Here is an 18,089-nt window from a genome sequence, read left to right as displayed (position 1 = left end):
TTAAAATAATTTGTTGTTGTTGGATAAGATTTTGTCCACAATTCCATGCTGTATTGGTGTTGGTACCATTAGGAGATATGTTGGAGATATGGCAGGCAAACGTTGATCAAAATAACAATTATTCTACATTCTCTAATTAGCTCTTCGCCAAGTCCCACCCAAGCCCGTTCTTGGCCAATACCACGTTAGCAACGGTTACTAGGTTAGGATCCTGGTCAAGCTTTCAATGCTGGTCAAAATGGTTTGTTTTCTTACCTTGTTATGATCAAACTAGTCCATTCCAGGAATTATTTCGCTCCGCTGTGCAGTTTAATAGTACATATTAGAAATAAAAATAGGCTCTCATTTACTTCCATTGTAACGGGGAAACAACTCTCAAAGTCACTATTTTAGAACACTAAGCTGACCGTTTATGACATCAGGAAAACTCATGCAGTTTTATTTTTAATAAAAAATGTCAACGTTGTCTTGTTTTTGTTTTGACTTCAGTGTTGCCACATTGTGTGAGAGAAATAAGCCAACCCACCTCCAAAAACAAGCCAACTCTTAAAGCCAAATCAAGAAAAACAAGCCAAAACAAACACAATAATATGACCATATATAATCCTAATAAAAAGATTGTATGCATTTATCATTATAAATACTATGTAGGTCTATGATAATTAATGTTTTGGTAATGTATTACACTAATTATTAGCCTTAAGCCAAAAGTAGCGGGAAATACGCAGACAAGTTTGTGTGGAAAGTAGTTCCGGTCAAATACATTTGTTTACATCCAACGGCCTGGATGGTAAGCCTGAGACCGAGGCTACTTCAGGAGTGGGTGTACAGATTTGGACCAATCAGATCGTTTTGTAGGCAAACCGGAACTTCTTTTCACACAAACTTGTCTGCGTATTTCCCGCTACTTTTGGCTTAAGGCTAATAATTAGTGTAATACATTACCAAAACATTAATTATCATAGACCTACATAGTATTTATAATGATAAATGCATACAATCTTTTTATTAGGATTATAAACAATCTGATTGGTCCAAATCTGTACACCCACTCCTGAAGTAGCCTCGGTCTCAGGCTTACCATCCAGGCCGTTGGATGTAAACAAATGTATTTGATCTCGTCCACTTGTCGCAAACACCATACACAATTTTGGACGTGTTTGAGGGAGACACTTTAAGAGAAATGTCTGGGACTGCAGCTGGGTGCATCTCAAACAGCATGGTGACTTGTTTACAAACGAGAGTTGGGAACACCAGAACCGCTTCACTGTATATCTCCAACCAAAATAGTTACTTTATAAATCTATCAAAAGACGAAAATAAAACAGCAGAGTTTTCCTGATGTCATAAACTGTCAGAATCAGCTTTTGTTTTGTTCGCTTATGTGCTAACTGACTGATTTGAGAGCTGTTTCCCCGTTACAATGGAAGTCAATGAGAGCCTATTTTTATAGATACTATTAAACTGCACAACGGAGCGAAATAATTCATGGAATGGACTAGTTTGCTCATAACAGGTAAGAAAACAAACCATCTTTCTGAGGTCCACACATGCTGTAGGCCTACAGCAAATATATTTATTGACACTGCTTAACCATTTTGACCAGCATTGCAAGCTTGACCAGGATCCTAACCTAGTAACCGTTGCTAACGTGGTATTGGCCAACAACGGGCTTGGGTGGGACTTAGCGATGAGCATTGTGTAGAGTAGACTTCTTGTAAATTAAGTAATGCAGATGTTTAACAATAATTGAGAGCGTAAAATGAACCAAATGGACCTCTAATGGAAGATCTAACAAGTGTCCATTTGGTTACCAAACTCTCAACATTTAGCTGGGGGACAACCTGGAATCATTTGGGCCAGACATTGTTGTACTGTCTGGAAAATGCATTCATGGATTTACTTCATGGGAACAGCAATATATGGCAAGGTAAAGGTAGACTCAATTGTAACATCTTTCAGAAATCAGAAAAGGTATAGGCACAGGACGCACTCGAAAGAAACAGAATTATTTTACATTGCTTTATTCACTTTTTCTGCTATGTTTCATAGAGGAAAAGGTTGCACAGAGGACATGGATGTCATTCAGTATTTAAGTCCGACGTCATTTTGTAGTGCTACGTTACGTCCGGGTCCAAGTGGCACCAGCTCCCGTCCACATCTCATTGTCAATAGAATATCTAAACGCGTGAATCTTTTTACAATGACGTTATTTTTCAGAAAGGAAGCCATTGAGGGTTAAAATGGGTCTTAATGCTTCCAACTCGAGTAGAATTATTAATGTTTTGTACAAGTTTCCATGACAAAAAAAAATATGATGTGGAGACAATAAAGACTATTATTATCATTATTATTGAAGGTGGTAACAGTCCATTTGCTCAGTAAAATGTTTCGGGGGCATATTTATAATGTTTGCAGGCTTGAGTATGTTGAATCTAGTTTGCATTAATGAGGATTTAGTTGACACAATGAAATAAAATGGCGATATTATTCCGTGTGGGGCAGACGGCCTGTCACAGCCAGATTTGGGAGAGCAGCGCAGCTTTGTTGTTGCGAGGAAAGCGGTAAAATGAGACTTTCGTGGTTGTTTTCGTCTCAGATTTAGTCCGACGGAGCGTCACAGTATAACTCTATGGGGACACAAAAGCGTATATGGGGACACAAAAGTAGGACCCGGAAGTATCTCACGTGCTCGCGCTCACGTCACAGCTAAAATACTGAATTGGAACGCTCTTAGATTTAGCTTTCTTCGTTTCTCTGCTATGTTGCATAGAGCAGGGGTTCTCAACCCGTGGGTCGCGACCCCTCGTGGGGTCGCCAAATTATTTTAGGGGGTCCCCAAATTATTTTCCAAAAAAAAAAAAGATTTTTTTTTAATTTTATTTTCACGATTTTTCAAAAATAGCAGACCTACAAGCTCGTAGCGCGCTACTCGGTGGCGCGCTATGAGCTTGTAGATCTGCTATTTTTCAATAGCTAAATTATAACAATGCTTAAAACACCAAAAGGGGTTCCCGCCCAAAATGGGTTAAGGTTATTGTAGCAGTCAATTTATATTGGGGGTCGGGAGGGGGCGGGGGTCCCGAGACGTTGCCAAAGCATTTTCGGGGGTCCCCGGCCAAAAAGGTTGAGAACCCCTGGCATAGAGGAAAAGAGTTGCATCAGGGCGGTCCGTCAGGGAACTTCACTCCTCGTCGGCTTTACCTTTCTGTAAGAGGAAAGAAGATTAGGAATAAATTAAAATACTTTCCAGTGTTGTCGTGTCCGCATATTATAAATAACTTTGAGTTTGTTTTTCTGTAAAGTTGCCAGTTGCAAATATTAGCAAATATTAGCTTAGCTCAACCACCTGGGCACCTATAGGCTGCCAAGCCAGCCGGACGGCGTGCCGCGGGTTCGACTCCCGAGCCAGACGGCCTTTGCCACGTGTCACTCCGCATCTCCCTCCCCATTTCCTGTCTGTCTACTGTTCACTATCAATAAAGGTATAAAAAAACCCAAAACTAATACAAAAGAAAAGGCTAAGGGACCGCCCCTGACAAGAAACGGGTGTCTTAACACAATATATGCCCAAGACGTCCAGGAACTACCGCATGTAGTGCCCAGGATGTCCGTGGTCAAAAAACAAAAAGGTTTTAGTTTTTTAGTTTTTTTCAAAATGTCAAAATCTAAATGTGGGCACCCCACGTCGCTATTTTAAAAGAATGAAAGGGCACATACTGTGTTAAGAAGTTGCCGTCTCAGTACACAATTTAGCAAACGATCATGAAGACACTGACAATGTGATTTGCACCAGAGTTAAAGCCCCTGCCGCCTCCAGCTCATCCAAGCTGCCTGTGGCTGCAACAACCATACTGAATGATGACGGGCTGGTTCTATAAACACAGATGGAAGAATCGGTTCATGATGCTGACGAGGACGATCCGGGAAGAAGATTTGTATGAAGACTCTCACCTTGCCAGTGTCGCGGCTCTTGGCTCTCATCTTGTTGACCTGGGACTCTGCGATGTCGGCGCGTTCTTCTGCCTCGTCCAGCTCATGCTGCAGCTTACGGATCTTGCCCTGACTGCTGTTGGCGCTTTCCTCCTGAAACAACAACAATAATAATATTAACCCATTTAGGCCTGACCTCAACATTTTAAAAGAAATCTTCTAAATCCTACAGTTTTCTGAAATAAATATTTTCACGATTTTTCAAAAATAGCAGACCTACAAGCTCGTAGTGCGCCACTCGGTGGCGCGCTATGAGCTTGTAGATCTGCTATTTTTCAATAGCTAAAACACCAAAAGGGTTCCCGCCCAAAATGCGGGATAATAATGTGGGGCTTGGATTATTCAAGGGAATAATAATAATCAAATGTATAAAGCACTTTACATGGGGGGGATCATGACTATGGCTGATGAAAATAGTTTAGAGACTCTTCATAGACCTGTTTTACACTGTATATCTTCTATTAATATGTAGGATTCATGTTAATGTGAATTTTCAGACATTAATTTTAAATGTTAATTTTAACCACAAAATGTCAGGGAGGGACTAGTGGAGAAGACAAAAAAAAGACAAGTCCATTTTATGTTTGTTGTGCTCTGAAAATAGCGGATCTACAAGCTTGTAGATCGGCTGTTCTCAGCATGCAATGCCTGTAGAAGGTCAGTAGACCTGTGCACAGATCTGAGTGTGCGGAGCTTCCCTTTATATTTCTCATTTTCCCTTTGTGACTCCAGCACTTCACTTAAAGGAGCATTCAGTGATTTGACTTAATTCAAATATCACTTATTTTTTCTTTTTTTCTGGATAATCCTCCCTACTATAGAGTGTGCTGACCATATAAGGAGTTCCTCCCTGTCCCCAGTGAGCCCCTGGGGTCAAAAAACCCTAGTTTCAGTTTTGGTGGCGGGTGGCAAAACCGTCATCCAATCAGGGGCCTTCATGATCGAGTGGGGGCGGGCCTTGGTGCACATGCTGTTGGCCTGTTGCACTTCCCCCCACTGTAGAGCGTGCATGTGCACATTTTGTTACCGGGGCGGACTGGGTGGTTTTCCAAATCACCCAAATCACTGAATGCTCCTTTAAGTTTTTTCAGCAGATGAGCGGTGGTTCTTTTTACATTTCAGCATGCATGACTAAAACTTAAAATGATCCTCGCCTGCTCACATATATGTCTCTATCGAGAAGAACACAGCCTCCCTCCCCTTCCTTCCCTCCTAGTTGTGTCTTTTTTTATTTGTTGTAATGTGACTGTCGATTTGTGTCAAACGCTTTTTTTATTTTATTTTGTCTTCGTTTGTTTGTTCTGTATTGTTGTTACTGGTATTGTGGGTGTTGTGTTTGTGTCTGAAAAAGAAAATCCAATAAAATACTAATCACAAAAAAAAAAACTTAAAATGATCAAAATGTGCGGTCAAAAACGGTGTACTCACAGCCTCCTCTGCAGTTCTCTTGTAGGACTTGACCTTCAGCTGCAGTTTGTCCACCAGGTCCTGCAGACGGCTCAGGTTCTTACGATCCTCCTCCGTCTGTGGACGTCAACACATTTTATTCAACACGGTCATCCATGGTTAATTCAGGCTATAGTATTATTACAATTACAATTTAGGCAGTTAACAGACGCTCTAAATCCCAGAACGACTTACAGTAAGCAAGAACAACACATGGTAATACATCAAATACATAAAAGTGAGTCATCAAGAATCATAATTAAGCTAAGAACCTAACCCATCCGTCTTAGGGCCGATTCATACTCCTATTTTACTGCTGTAGTGCCGAGAAATTTTCAGTAGCACCGAAGAGCCGACTTTAGGACGGTACCCCCCCCCCCCCCCCCCCCCCCCCCCCCCCCCCCCCCCCCCCCCCCCCGAACCTCAAATGACGTCACATTGTAGGCTCTACAGAGCCGAACCGACTTTTATTCGGCTCTAAAATAGGAGTATGAATCGGCCCTAACAGTACAATATCTGCACAACTATACAATACAGCGTAGAATGCTATGTCTACATACTAAATTACATCATTTTAGCCTTTGCATACACCTGTAAGGTCATTGAGGCTAGGGCAAGTGCTACGGCAAGTGCTGCGGGCTAAGGTGGAGAAAGTTGTGCTCAATGACTAAGGATGGTATGGATGCAGGGCGGTGGCAGGGCGGTGGCTCAGGGTTAGAGTGGCTGGATGGTAACCACAAGGTTGCCAGTTTGAACCCGGGCTCCACCCAGAGTTAGTGTCAAAGTGTCCTTGAGCTGAAGACACTGAACCCCTAATTGCTCCTGATGTGCTGGTTGGTGCCTTGCATGGTTTCTTCCGCCATCGGTGTATGAATGTATGTGTGAATGGGTGAATGTAATGCACAATCTATCTATAGCGCCTTGGATAAAGGCGCAATATAAATGCACCATTTTACCATTTATTTTTACCTGATAGGTGAGCTCCTTGATGCGTCGTTCTAACTTGCGAACTCCTTTCACGGAATCTCCGCCCTTTCTTTGCTCCGCCTCCACTTCCACCTCCAGCTCCCGTACCTTTAAAGGAAAGCATAATAATAATTATGCCTGAGTGTATGACGTGATGTTTAGGGGAAAACGGTGAGTGAGTAAAACGTGAAGGCAGAGATCACTGGTGTTCTCTCCAGTTGTCCTCATCGTGACTATACTGTACCTTATGGGAAAGGTCTACATATTTACGTACCGTTAATATGAAAAACAAGGTGCTGTACGTCATCCAGGTGGTGTCGTGGATGAAAAAGTTATTTACTGGATTTCGAGGATGAAAACGTTATCAAAGTGGATCGGCTATTTAATATAGCAATGTGGACCTCTGGAGTGAGTGTGGAACTATAGTGGCCCTCTGGAGTGAGTGTGGAACTATAGTGGCCCTCTGGAGTGAGTGTGGAACTATAGTGGCCCTCTGGAGTGAGTGTGGAACTATAGTGGCCCTCTGGAGTGAGTGGAAATATAGCGGCCCTCTGGAGTGAGTGTTGAAATATAGTGGCCCTCTGGAGTGAGTGTGGAAATATAGCGGCCCTCTGGAGTGAGTGTGGAACTATAGTGGCCCTCTGGAGTGAGTGTGGAACTATAGTGGCCCTCTGGAGTGAGTGTGGAACTATAGTGGCCCTCTGGAGTGAGTGTGGAAATATAGCGGCCCTCTGGAGTGAGTGTTGAAATATAGTGGCCCTCTGGAGTGAGTGTGGAAATATAGCGGCCCTCTGGAGTGAGTGTGGAACTATAGTGGCCCTCTGGAGTGAGTGTGGAACTACAGTGGCCCTCTGGAGTGAGTGTGGAACTATAGTGGCCCTCTGGAGTGAGTGTGGAACTATCGTAGCCCTCTGGAGTGAGTGTACTATCGTAGCCCTCTGGAGTGAGTGTACTATCGTAGCCCTCTGGAGTGAGTGTGGAACTATCGTAGCCCTCTGGAGTGAGTGTACTATCGTAGCCCTCTGGAATGAGTGTGGAATTATAGTGGCCCTCTGGAGTGAGTGTGGAACTATAGTGGCCCTCTGGAGTGAGTGTGGAACTATAGTGGCCCTCTGGAGTGAGTGTGGATTGTACGTATATTGCACGCTGCGTTCATGATTTGAGGCTTTTTGTTCAAAAAAATCCTGCAAACTTTGAAAGCCAATGTTAGCCAATTAGGATGGAATAAGAAATATGGGACAGATCCGTCTTGAACACATGAATATAGAGATAGTGTGTAACGATTTGCGGGATTTTTGGACACAATCTGGAGGAGTAATATAAAAAATCCTGGTGGTGCTGTACAGGCCGTTCTGGAAAATTTGGGGCAGAGGTTCATCGTTGGCATCCAGGGAGTGTATGCAAAATTTGGCATCGACCGGGTTAATGGTGCTGGAGATTAGCTGGTAACAAACTGACGGACACACTCACACACACTCAGAGTGCAAAACATACTCTCTCCCCATGCCTTTGGCCTGGTGCTATACCGTTATTAATTATTGCCTACAATGTAAATTGTGAAATTACTTTACCGTTGAAATGCAAAATTTACATTTCAACGAATGGACCTGTACAACAAAACAAAAACTAAGGCACTGGTTGTGGTACTTCTGGTTTACCGGAATGGGGTTCAACTCCCTGCAGTGCTCTGCTCTATTTGTTGCATTTACATGGTTCAATTCTTTTCCCTGCTCATTGTGTTGCCTTTTCATAGATAGCCCCCAGGTTCTTTTGTGTTTTTGCACTCCCTACAGTTAGGTTACCAAGTCTATTCATTTATTATTTCTGTTCACTAGAACTAGAACCAATTGATGATATGCACACGGCTGCCATCTTGCCAGCAAGGTGCTATACCTAGTCAATGGCATGCTATAGTATGCTGTTCGAGACCACGGGCTATAGCCCATCGCCATGGTCATAAATGATGAAAAACGAGGATTTGAAAAAAAGACGAAAATGACTCCGAGACGATGGGCTATATATAGCCCATGGTCTCGGAGTGATTTTCGTCTTTTTTTCAAATCCTCAAAAATGATGCAAAACGGCATGCTATAGTATGCTGTTCGAGACCATGGGCTATAGCCCATCGCCATGGTCATAAATGATGAAAAACGAGGATTTGAAAAAAATACAAAAATGACTCCGAGACGATGGGCTATAGCCCATGGTCTCGGAGTGATTTTCGTCTTTTTTTCAAATCCTCAAAAATGATGCAAAACGGCATGCTATTGTATGCCGTTCGAGACCATGGGCTAAAGCCCATCGCCATGGTCATAAATGATGAAAAACGAGGATTTGAAAAAAAAAACTCCGAGACGATGGGCTATAGCCCATGGTCTCGGAGTGATTTTCGTCTTTTTTTCAAATCCTCAAAAATGATGCAAAACGGCATGCTATAGTATGCCGTTCGAGACCATGGGCTATAGCCCATCGCTATGGTCATAAATGATGAAAAACGAGGATTTGAAAAAAAAGACGAAAATGACCCTGAGACGATGGGCTATAGCCCATGGTCTCGGAGTGATTTTCGTCTTTTTTTCAAATCCTCAAAAATGATGCAAAACGGCATGCTATAGTATGCCGTTCGAGACCATGGGCTATAGCCCATCACCATGGTCATAAATGATGAAAAACAAGGATTTGAAAAAAAGACGAAAATGACTCCGAGCCTAGGGCTTGAAAAAAAGACGAAAATGACTCCGAGACGATGGGCTATAGCCCATGGTCTCGGAGTGATTTTCGTCTTTTTTTCAAATCCTCAAAAATGATGCAAAACGGCATGCTATAGTATGCCGTTCGAGACCATGGGCTATAGCCCATCGCCATGGTCATAAATGATGAAAAACGAGGATTTGAAAAAAAGACGAAAATGACTCCGAGACGATGGGCTATAGCCCATGGTCTCGGAGTGATTTTCGTCTTTTTTTCAAATCCTCAAAAATGATGCAAAACGGCATGCTATAGTATGCCGTTCGAGACCATAGGTGAGAGTAGGAACGAAGATTGTTCGGAAGACAGAGAGCTTTGCCTTCTGGCTCAACTCTCTTTTCGTCACACTAAAGTAAAGCCACACTGCTTTACTCTAAAACAGTGGTTTTCAACCCTTTTCACTAGGGGCCATTATTAATTCGGCATTTGAGCCACGGACCACCATTTGATGAGATTTAGCCCAAGACTTAAAATAATTTGTTGTTGTTGGATAAGATTTTGTCCACAATTCCATGCTGTATTGGTGTTGGTACCATTAGGAGATATGTTGGAGATATGGCAGGCAAACGTTGATCAAAATAACAATTATTCTACATTCTCTAATTAGCTCTTCGCCAAGTCCCACCCAAGCCCGTTCTTGGCCAATACCACGTTAGCAACGGTTACTAGGTTAGGATCCTGGTCAAGCTTTCAATGCTGGTCAAAATGGTTTGTTTTCTTACCTTGTTATGATCAAACTAGTCCATTCCAGGAATTATTTCGCTCCGCTGTGCAGTTTAATAGTACATATTAGAAATAAAAATAGGCTCTCATTTACTTCCATTGTAACGGGGAAACAACTCTCAAAGTCACTATTTTAGAACACTAAGCTGACCGTTTATGACATCAGGAAAACTCATGCAGTTTTATTTTTAATAAAAAATTTCAACGTTGTCTTGTTTTTGTTTTTACTTCAGTGTTGCCACATTGTGTGAGAGAAATAAGCCAACCCACCTCCAAAAACAAGCCAACTCTTAAAGCCAAATCAAGAAAAACAAGCCAAAACAAACACAATAATATGACCATATATAATCCTAATAAAAAGATTGTATGCATTTATCATTATAAATACTATGTAGGTCTATGATAATTCATGTTTTGGTAATGTATTACACTAATTATTAGCCTTAAGCCAAAAGTAGCGGGAAATACGCAGACAAGTTTGTGTGGAAAGTAGTTCCGGTCAAATACATTTGTTTACATCCAACGGCCTGGATGGTAAGCCTGAGACCGAGGCTACTTCAGGAGTGGGTGTACAGATTTGGACCAATCAGATCGTTTTGTAGGCAAACCGGAACTTCTTTTCACACAAACTTGTCTGCGTATTTCCCGCTACTTTTGGCTTAAGGCTAATAATTAGTGTAATACATTACCAAAACATTAATTATCATAGACCTACATAGTATTTATAATGATAAATGCATACAATCTTTTTATTAGGATTATAAACAATCTGATTGGTCCAAATCTGTACACCCACTCCTGAAGTAGCCTCGGTCTCAGGCTTACCATCCAGGCCGTTGGATGTAAACAAATGTATTTGATCTCGTCCACTTGTCGCAAACACCATACACAATTTTGGACGTGTTTGAGGGAGACACTTTAGGAGAAATGTCTGGGACTGCAGCTGGGAGCATCTCAAACAGCATGGTGACTTGTTTACAAACGAGAGTTGGGAACACCAGAACCGCTTCACTGTATATCTCCAACCAAAATATTTACTTTATAAATCTATCAAAAGACGATAATAAAACAGCAGAGTTTTCCTGATGTCATAAACTGTCAGAATCAGCTTTTGTTTTGTTCGCTTATGTGCTAACTGACTGATTTGAGAGCTGTTTCCCCGTTACAATGAAAGTCAATGAGAGCCTATTTTTATAGATACTATTAAACTGCACAACGGAGCGAAATAATTCATGGAATGGACTAGTTTGCTCATAACAGGTAAGAAAACAAACCATCTTTCTGAGGTCCACACATGCTGTAGGCCTACGGCAAATATATTTATTGACACTGCTTAACCATTTTGACCAGCATTGCAAGCTTGACCAGGATCCTAACCTAGTAGCCGTTGCTAACGTGGTATTGGCCAACAACGGGCTTGGGTGGGACTTAGCGATGAGCATTGTGTAGAGTAGACTTCTTGTAAATTAAGTAATGCAGATGTTTAACAATAATTGAGAGCGTAAAATGAACCAAATGGACCTCTAATGGAAGATCTAACAAGTGTCCATTTGGTTACCAAACTCTCAACATTTAGCTGGGGGACAACCTGGAATCATTTGGGCCAGACATTGTTGTACTGTCTGGAAAATGCATTCATGGATTTACTTCATGGGAACAGCAATATATGGCAAGGTAAAGGTAGACTCAATTGTAACATCTTTCAGAAATCAGAAAAGGTATAGGCACAGGACGCACTCGAAAGAAACAAAATTATTTTACATTGCTTTATTCACTTTTTCTGCTATGTTTCATAGAGGAAAAGGTTGCACAGAGGACATGGATGTCATTCAGTATTTAAGTCCGACGTCATTTTGTAGTGCTACGTTACGTCCGGGTCCAAGTGGCACCAGCTCCCGTCCACATCTCATTGTCAATAGAATATCTAAACGCGTGAATCTTTTTACAATGACGTTATTTTTCAGAAAGGAAGCCATTGAGGGTTAAAATGGGTCTTAATGCTTCCAACTCGAGTAGAATTATTAATGTTTTGTACAAGTTTCCATGACAAAAAAAAATATGATGTGGAGACAATAAAGACTATTATTATCATTATTATTGAAGGTGGTAACAGTCCATTTGCTCAGTAAAATATTTCGGGGGCATATTTATAATGTTTGCAGGCTTGAGTATGTTGAATCTAGTTTGCATTAATGAGGATTTAGTTGACACAATGAAATAAAATGGCGATATTATTCCGTGTGGGGCAGACGGCCTGTCACAGCCAGATTTGGGAGAGCAGCGCAGCTTTGTTGTTGCGAGGAAAGCGGTAAAATGAGACTTTCGTGGTTGTTTTCGTCTCAGATTTAGTCCGACGGAGCGTCACAGTATAACTCTATGGGGACACAAAAGCGTATATGGGGACACAAAAGTAGGACCCGGAAGTATCTCACGTGCTCGCGCTCACGTCACAGCTAAAATACTGAATTGGAACGCTCTTAGATTTTGCTTTCTTCGTTTCTCTGCTATGTTGCATAGAGGAAAAGAGTTGCATCAGGGCGGTCCGTCAGGGAACTTCACTCCTCGTCGGCTTTACCTTTCTGTAAGAGGAAAGAAGATTAGGAATAAATTAAAATACTTTCCAGTGTTGTCGTGTCCGCATATTATAAATAACTTTGAGTTTGTTTTTCTGTAAAGTTGCCAGTTGCAAATATTAGCAAATATTAGCTTAGCTCAACCACCTGGGCACCTATAGGCTGCCAAGCCAGCCGGACGGCGTGCCGCGGGTTCGACTCCCGAGCCAGACGGCCTTTGCCACGTGTCACTCCGCATCTCCCTCCCCATTTCCTGTCTGTCTACTGTTCACTATCAATAAAGGTATAAAAAACCCCAAAACTAATACAAAAGAAAAGGCTAAGGGACCGCCCCTGACAAGAAACGGGTGTCTTAACACAATATATGCCCAAGACGTCCAGGAACTACCGCATGTAGTGCCCAGGATGTCCGTGGTCAAAAAACTAAAAGGTTTTAGTTTTTTAGTTTTTTTCAAAATGTCAAAATCTAAATGTGGGCACCCCACGTCGCTATTTTAAAAGAATGAAAGGGCACATACTGTGTTAAGAAGTTGCCGTCTCAGTACACAATTTAGCAAACGATCATGAAGACACTGACAATGTGATTTGCACCAGAGTTAAAGCCCCTGCCGCCTCCAGCTCATCCAAGCTGCCTGTGGCTACAACAACCATACTGAATGATGACGGGCTGGTTCTATAAAAGCAGATGGAAGAATCGGTTCATGATGCTGACGAGGACGATCCGGGAAGAAGATTTGTATGAAGACTCTCACCTTGCCAGTGTCGCGGCTCTTGGCTCTCATCTTGTTGACCTGGGACTCTGCGATGTCGGCGCGTTCTTCTGCCTCGTCCAGCTCGTGCTGCAGCTTACGGATCTTGCCCTGACTGCTGTTGGCGCTTTCCTCCTGAAACAACAACAATAATAATATTAACCCATTTAGGCCTGACCTCAACATTTTAAAAGAATCTTCTAAATCCTACAGTTTTCTGAAATAAATATTTTCACGATTTTTCAAAAATAGCAGACCTACAAGCTCGTAGTGCGCCACTCGGTGGCGCGCTATGAGCTTGTAGATCTGCTATTTTTCAATAGCTAAAACACCAAAAGGGTTCCCGCCCAAAATGCGGGATAATAATGTGGGGCTTGGATTATTCAAGGGAATAATAATAATCAAATGTATAAAGCACTTTACATGGGGGGGATCATGACTATGGCTGATGAAAATAGTTTAGAGACTCTTCATAGACCTGTTTTACACTGTATATCTTCTATTAATATGTAGGATTCATGTTAATGTGAATTTTCAGACATTAATTTTAAATGTTAATTTTAACCACTCAGTATTAAAACCGGGCGATTGGCTCTGTACTAGACTAAAATGTCAGGGAGGGACTAGTGGAGAAGACAAAAAAAGTCCATTTTATGTTTGTTGTGCTCTGAAAATAGCGGATCTACAAGCTTGTAGATCGGCTGTTCTCAGCATGCAATGCCTGTAGAAGGTCAGTAGACCTGTGCACAGATCTGAGTGTGCGGAGCTTCCCTTTATATTTCTCATTTTCCCTTTGTGACTCCAGCACTTCACTTAAAGGAGCATTCAGTGATTTGACTTAATTCAAATATCACTTATTTTTTCTTTTTTTCTGGATAATCCTCCCTACTATAGAGTGTGCTGACCATATAAGGAGTTCCTCCCTGTCCCCAGTGAGCCCCTGGGGTCAAAAAACCCTAGTTTCAGTTTTGGTGGCGGGTGGCAAAACCGTCATCCAATCAGGGGCCTTCATGATCGAGTGGGGGCGGGCCTTGGTGCACATGCTGTTGGCCTGTTGCACTTCCCCCCACTGTAGAGCGTGCATGTGCACATTTTGTTACCGGGGCGGACTGGGTGGTTTTCCAAATCACCCAAATCACTGAATGCTCCTTTAAGTTTTTTCAGCAGATGAGTGGTGGTTCTTTTTACATTTCAGCATGCAATGACTAAAACTTAAAATGATCAAAATGTGCGGTCAAAAACGATGTACTCACAGCCTCCTCTGCAGTTCTCTTGTAGGACTTGACCTTCAGCTGCAGTTTGTCCACCAGGTCCTGCAGACGGCTCAGGTTCTTACGATCCTCCTCCGTCTGTGGACGTCAACACATTTTATTCAACACGGTCATCCATGGTTAATTCAGGCTATAGTATTATTACAATTACAATTTAGGCAGTTAACAGACGCTCTAAATCCCAGAACGACTTACAGTAAGCAAGAACAACCCATGGTAATACATCAAATACATAAAAGTGAGTCATCAAGAATCATAATTAAGCTAAGAACCTAACCCATCCGTCTTAGGGCCGATTCATACTCCTATTTTACTGCTGTAGTGCCGAGAAATTTCCAGTAGCACCGAATAGCCGACTTTAGGACGGTAAAGGCGCAATATAAATGCACCATTTTACCATTTATTTTTACCTGATAGGTGAGCTCCTTGATGCGTCGTTCGTACTTGCGAACTCCTTTCACGGAATCTCCGCCCTTTCTTTGCTCCGCCTCCACTTCCACCTCCAGCTCCCGTACCTTTAAAGGAAAGCATAATAATAATTATGCCTGAGTGTATGACGTGATGTTTAGGGGAAAACGGTGAGTGAGTAAAACGTGAAGGCAGAGATCACTGGTGTTCTCTCCAGTTGTCCTCATCGTGACTATACTGTACCTTATGGGAAAGGTCTACATATTTACGTACCGTTAATATGAAAAACAAGGTGCTGTACGTCATCCAGGTGGTGTCGTGGATGAAAAAGTTATTTACTGGATTTCGAGGATGAAAACGTTATCAAAGTGGATCGGCTATTTAATATAGCAATGTGGACCTCTGGAGTGAGTGTGGAACTATAGTGGCCCTCTGGAGTGAGTGTGGAACTATAGTGGCCCTCTGGAGTGAGTGTGGAACTATAGTGGCCCTCTGGAGTGAGTGTGGAACTATAGTGGCCCTCTGGAGTGAGTGGAAATATAGCGGCCCTCTGGAGTGAGTGTTGAAATATAGTGGCCCTCTGGAGTGAGTGTGGAAATATAGCGGCCCTCTGGAGTGAGTGTGGAACTATAGTGGCCCTCTGGAGTGAGTGTGGAACTATAGTGGCCCTCTGGAGTGAGTGTGGAACTATAGTGGCCCTCTGGAGTGAGTGTGGAAATATAGCGGCCCTCTGGAGTGAGTGTTGAAATATAGTGGCCCTCTGGAGTGAGTGTGGAAATATAGCGGCCCTCTGGAGTGAGTGTGGAACTATAGTGGCCCTCTGGAGTGAGTGTGGAACTACAGTGGCCCTCTGGAGTGAGTGTGGAACTATAGTGGCCCTCTGGAGTGAGTGTGGAACTATCGTAGCCCTCTGGAGTGAGTGTACTATCGTAGCCCTCTGGAGTGAGTGTGGAACTATCGTAGCCCTCTGGAGTGAGTGTACTATCGTAGCCCTCTGGAATGAGTGTGGAACTATAGTGGCCCTCTGGAGTGAGTGTGGAACTATAGTGGCCCTCTGGAGTGAGTGTGGAACTATAGTGGCCCTCTGGAGTGAGTGTGGAACTATAGTGGCCCTCTGCAGTGAGTGTGGAACTATAGTGGCCCTCTGGAGTGAGTGTGGAACTATAGTGGCCCTCTGGAGTGAGTGTGGAACTGTAATTCTTGGTAATATTCGTTGATAAAGTGCGCCCCCCGGTGGCTCAGTGCTGTGACTCACCCTGGCCTCCAGCTTCTGCAGCTGCTTCTTGCCTCCCTTCATGGCGATGTTCTCGGCCTCGTCCAGACGGTGCTGCAGGTCCTTGATGGTCTGCTCCATGTTCTTCTTCATGCGCTCCAGGTGAGCCGACGTGTCCTGCTCCTTCTTCAGCTCCTCGGCCATCATGGCGGCATCCGTGATGGCCTTCTTGGCCTTCTCCTCCGCGTTCCTGTAGCGGTTGATTGATTGATTGATTGCAAGGTTTTAATAGTTTGGGATTTTTCCATTATAGTTTAGTTTTAGTTAGTTTTGACTTACTTTTGTCTTCTAATTTGCTTAGTTTTAGTTTCGTTTTTATTAGTTTTAGTGTTAGTTTTAGGGGGGGGGGGGGGGTTCTGCCCTTTTCAATGCACCTGACGGATAAGATGCAGGATTGAAAAGGGCCAGAGTAAGTATTGTGTAATAAAAACTCAAAAAAAGCATTTCAAAAAAGAATATTCAGGTAGGCCTACAGATTATTAAGCTTATAAATAAATGGACAAAAAACGAAAACTGACACTCATTTCGGTTAGTTTTGTATACAGTTTCAGTTTAGTTATCGTTTTTTCAGGTTTTATTTAGTTCAGTTAACAAAAGAAATTGAAATTGAATTTGAATTTTAGTTTTTTTTGTTAGCTATAACCTTGATTGATTGAATAGTTTATTAGACTATAGAATGTACAAACAGCAACAGAATACAAATCCAAGCTCGAGCTTGTAGATCTGCTATTTTTGAAAAATCGTTTTTAACTAAATTATTTGCTTTCTTGGGGGGTCCCTGTAACTACATATTTTGAGATGGGGGTCCGTGGCCAAATAGAGATAATTCTGGGGGTCCTTGACATGAAAAAGGTTGAGCACCACTGACATAGAAACAGAGGTTTTTCAGAATTATTTTAGGATTTAGAAGCCTTTTTTTTAATCGACCTCTCAGTCCAAGCCTTTATTTTTAAATCTACCTCAGTCTGAAATGGGTTAATAAGACCTGTAAACAAGGACCCCCAAACATTATATATATTTGGCCGCTGACCCCCATCTGAAAAATATATTATTCTTATTATTGTTCCAGGGACCTCCCAGAAGCAGAGATTTGAGTTAAAACTGTTTGCTGTGAAACAATATAATTATGTTCAAAGATGTGTGCCACATTGTTCCAGGTCTTAACCCATTCTGGACGGGAACCCATTTTGGTGTTTTAACTAAGCATTATGTTATACTTTAGCTATTGAAAAATAGCAGATCTAGTGGATCGAGTGGCGCGCTACGAGCTTGTAGGTCTGCTATTTTTGAATATATTCTTTCAGAGCGAACGTTTTTTTTTATTTCGACGTCAGGCCTAATGGGTCTTAATGAAATGAAATGAAATGAAATCAAATCCAACCTGCACTCCTGCACGGCCTCGTCCACCTCGTTCTGCAGCTGTGACGTGTCGCCCTCCAGCTTCTTCTTCTGGTTCAGCAGGCTGGTGTTCTGGTTAAAAAAAAACGTTAAAAACTGGTTGGAATCACGTGTTCCTTCCACGTGCTACACGTCCTACCGGGGAAACTCCCCCCTTGTAAGAAGCGGCCTGCTCACTCCTCATGCATTGAAGGAAGCAGGAGCTCAGTTCGGGGCTCTCCCCAGGTTGGCAGTCACGATTTTTAAAAAATAGCAGACCTTCAAGTTCATAGCGCGGCACTCGGTGCCGCGCTATGAGCTTGTAGATCTGCTATTTTTCAATAGCTAAAGCATAACGTAATTTAAAACACCAAAAGGGGTTCCCATCCAGAAAGGTCAGGGAGGCTATACTCTCCTTCTGCCAACCTGGGGAGAGCCCAGGATTACAGCCTATTATAAGCATTGGCACCGAGGGAAAGAAATGGGTTACATAAATCGTTGGGATAAGTAATATAAGTAATTTCAGATATAACGTTATAAAGATAAAACAGATAAAGCGTTT

At 42.4% G+C, this 18,089-nt stretch overlaps 2 protein-coding genes across 2 annotated transcripts in view; one reads left to right on the top strand and one right to left on the bottom strand.

The window, feature by feature from the left end:
• Positions 1-18,089, top strand: part of cttnbp2nlb (CTTNBP2 N-terminal like b) — a 420,337-nt gene that overhangs the window by 276,711 nt on the left and 125,537 nt on the right. The window lies entirely within an intron of this gene.
• The window catches only part of LOC306940346 (myosin-7-like), a gene marked incomplete at its 5' end in the record, with an annotated part of 60,977 nt that continues 55,234 nt past the window's right edge, over positions 12,347-18,089 (bottom strand). The window contains 6 exons of the mRNA XM_079525367.1: positions 12,347-12,455; positions 13,202-13,333; positions 14,452-14,547; positions 14,880-14,984; positions 16,133-16,340; positions 17,532-17,620. Coding sequence (XP_079381493.1) covers positions 12,432-12,455; positions 13,202-13,333; positions 14,452-14,547; positions 14,880-14,984; positions 16,133-16,340; positions 17,532-17,620 — 654 coding nt within the window. The 3' untranslated portion in view covers positions 12,347-12,431. The remainder of the gene's footprint in view (positions 12,456-13,201; positions 13,334-14,451; positions 14,548-14,879; positions 14,985-16,132; positions 16,341-17,531; positions 17,621-18,089) is intronic.

The sequence above is a fragment of the Electrona antarctica genome (assembly GCF_951216825.1).
Source record: "Electrona antarctica genome assembly, chromosome: 2".
Classification (NCBI taxonomy): domain Eukaryota; kingdom Metazoa; phylum Chordata; class Actinopteri; order Myctophiformes; family Myctophidae; genus Electrona; species Electrona antarctica.
The sequence above is the reverse complement of the archived record's forward strand: the minus strand, read 5'-3'. Positions and strand labels throughout refer to the sequence as shown.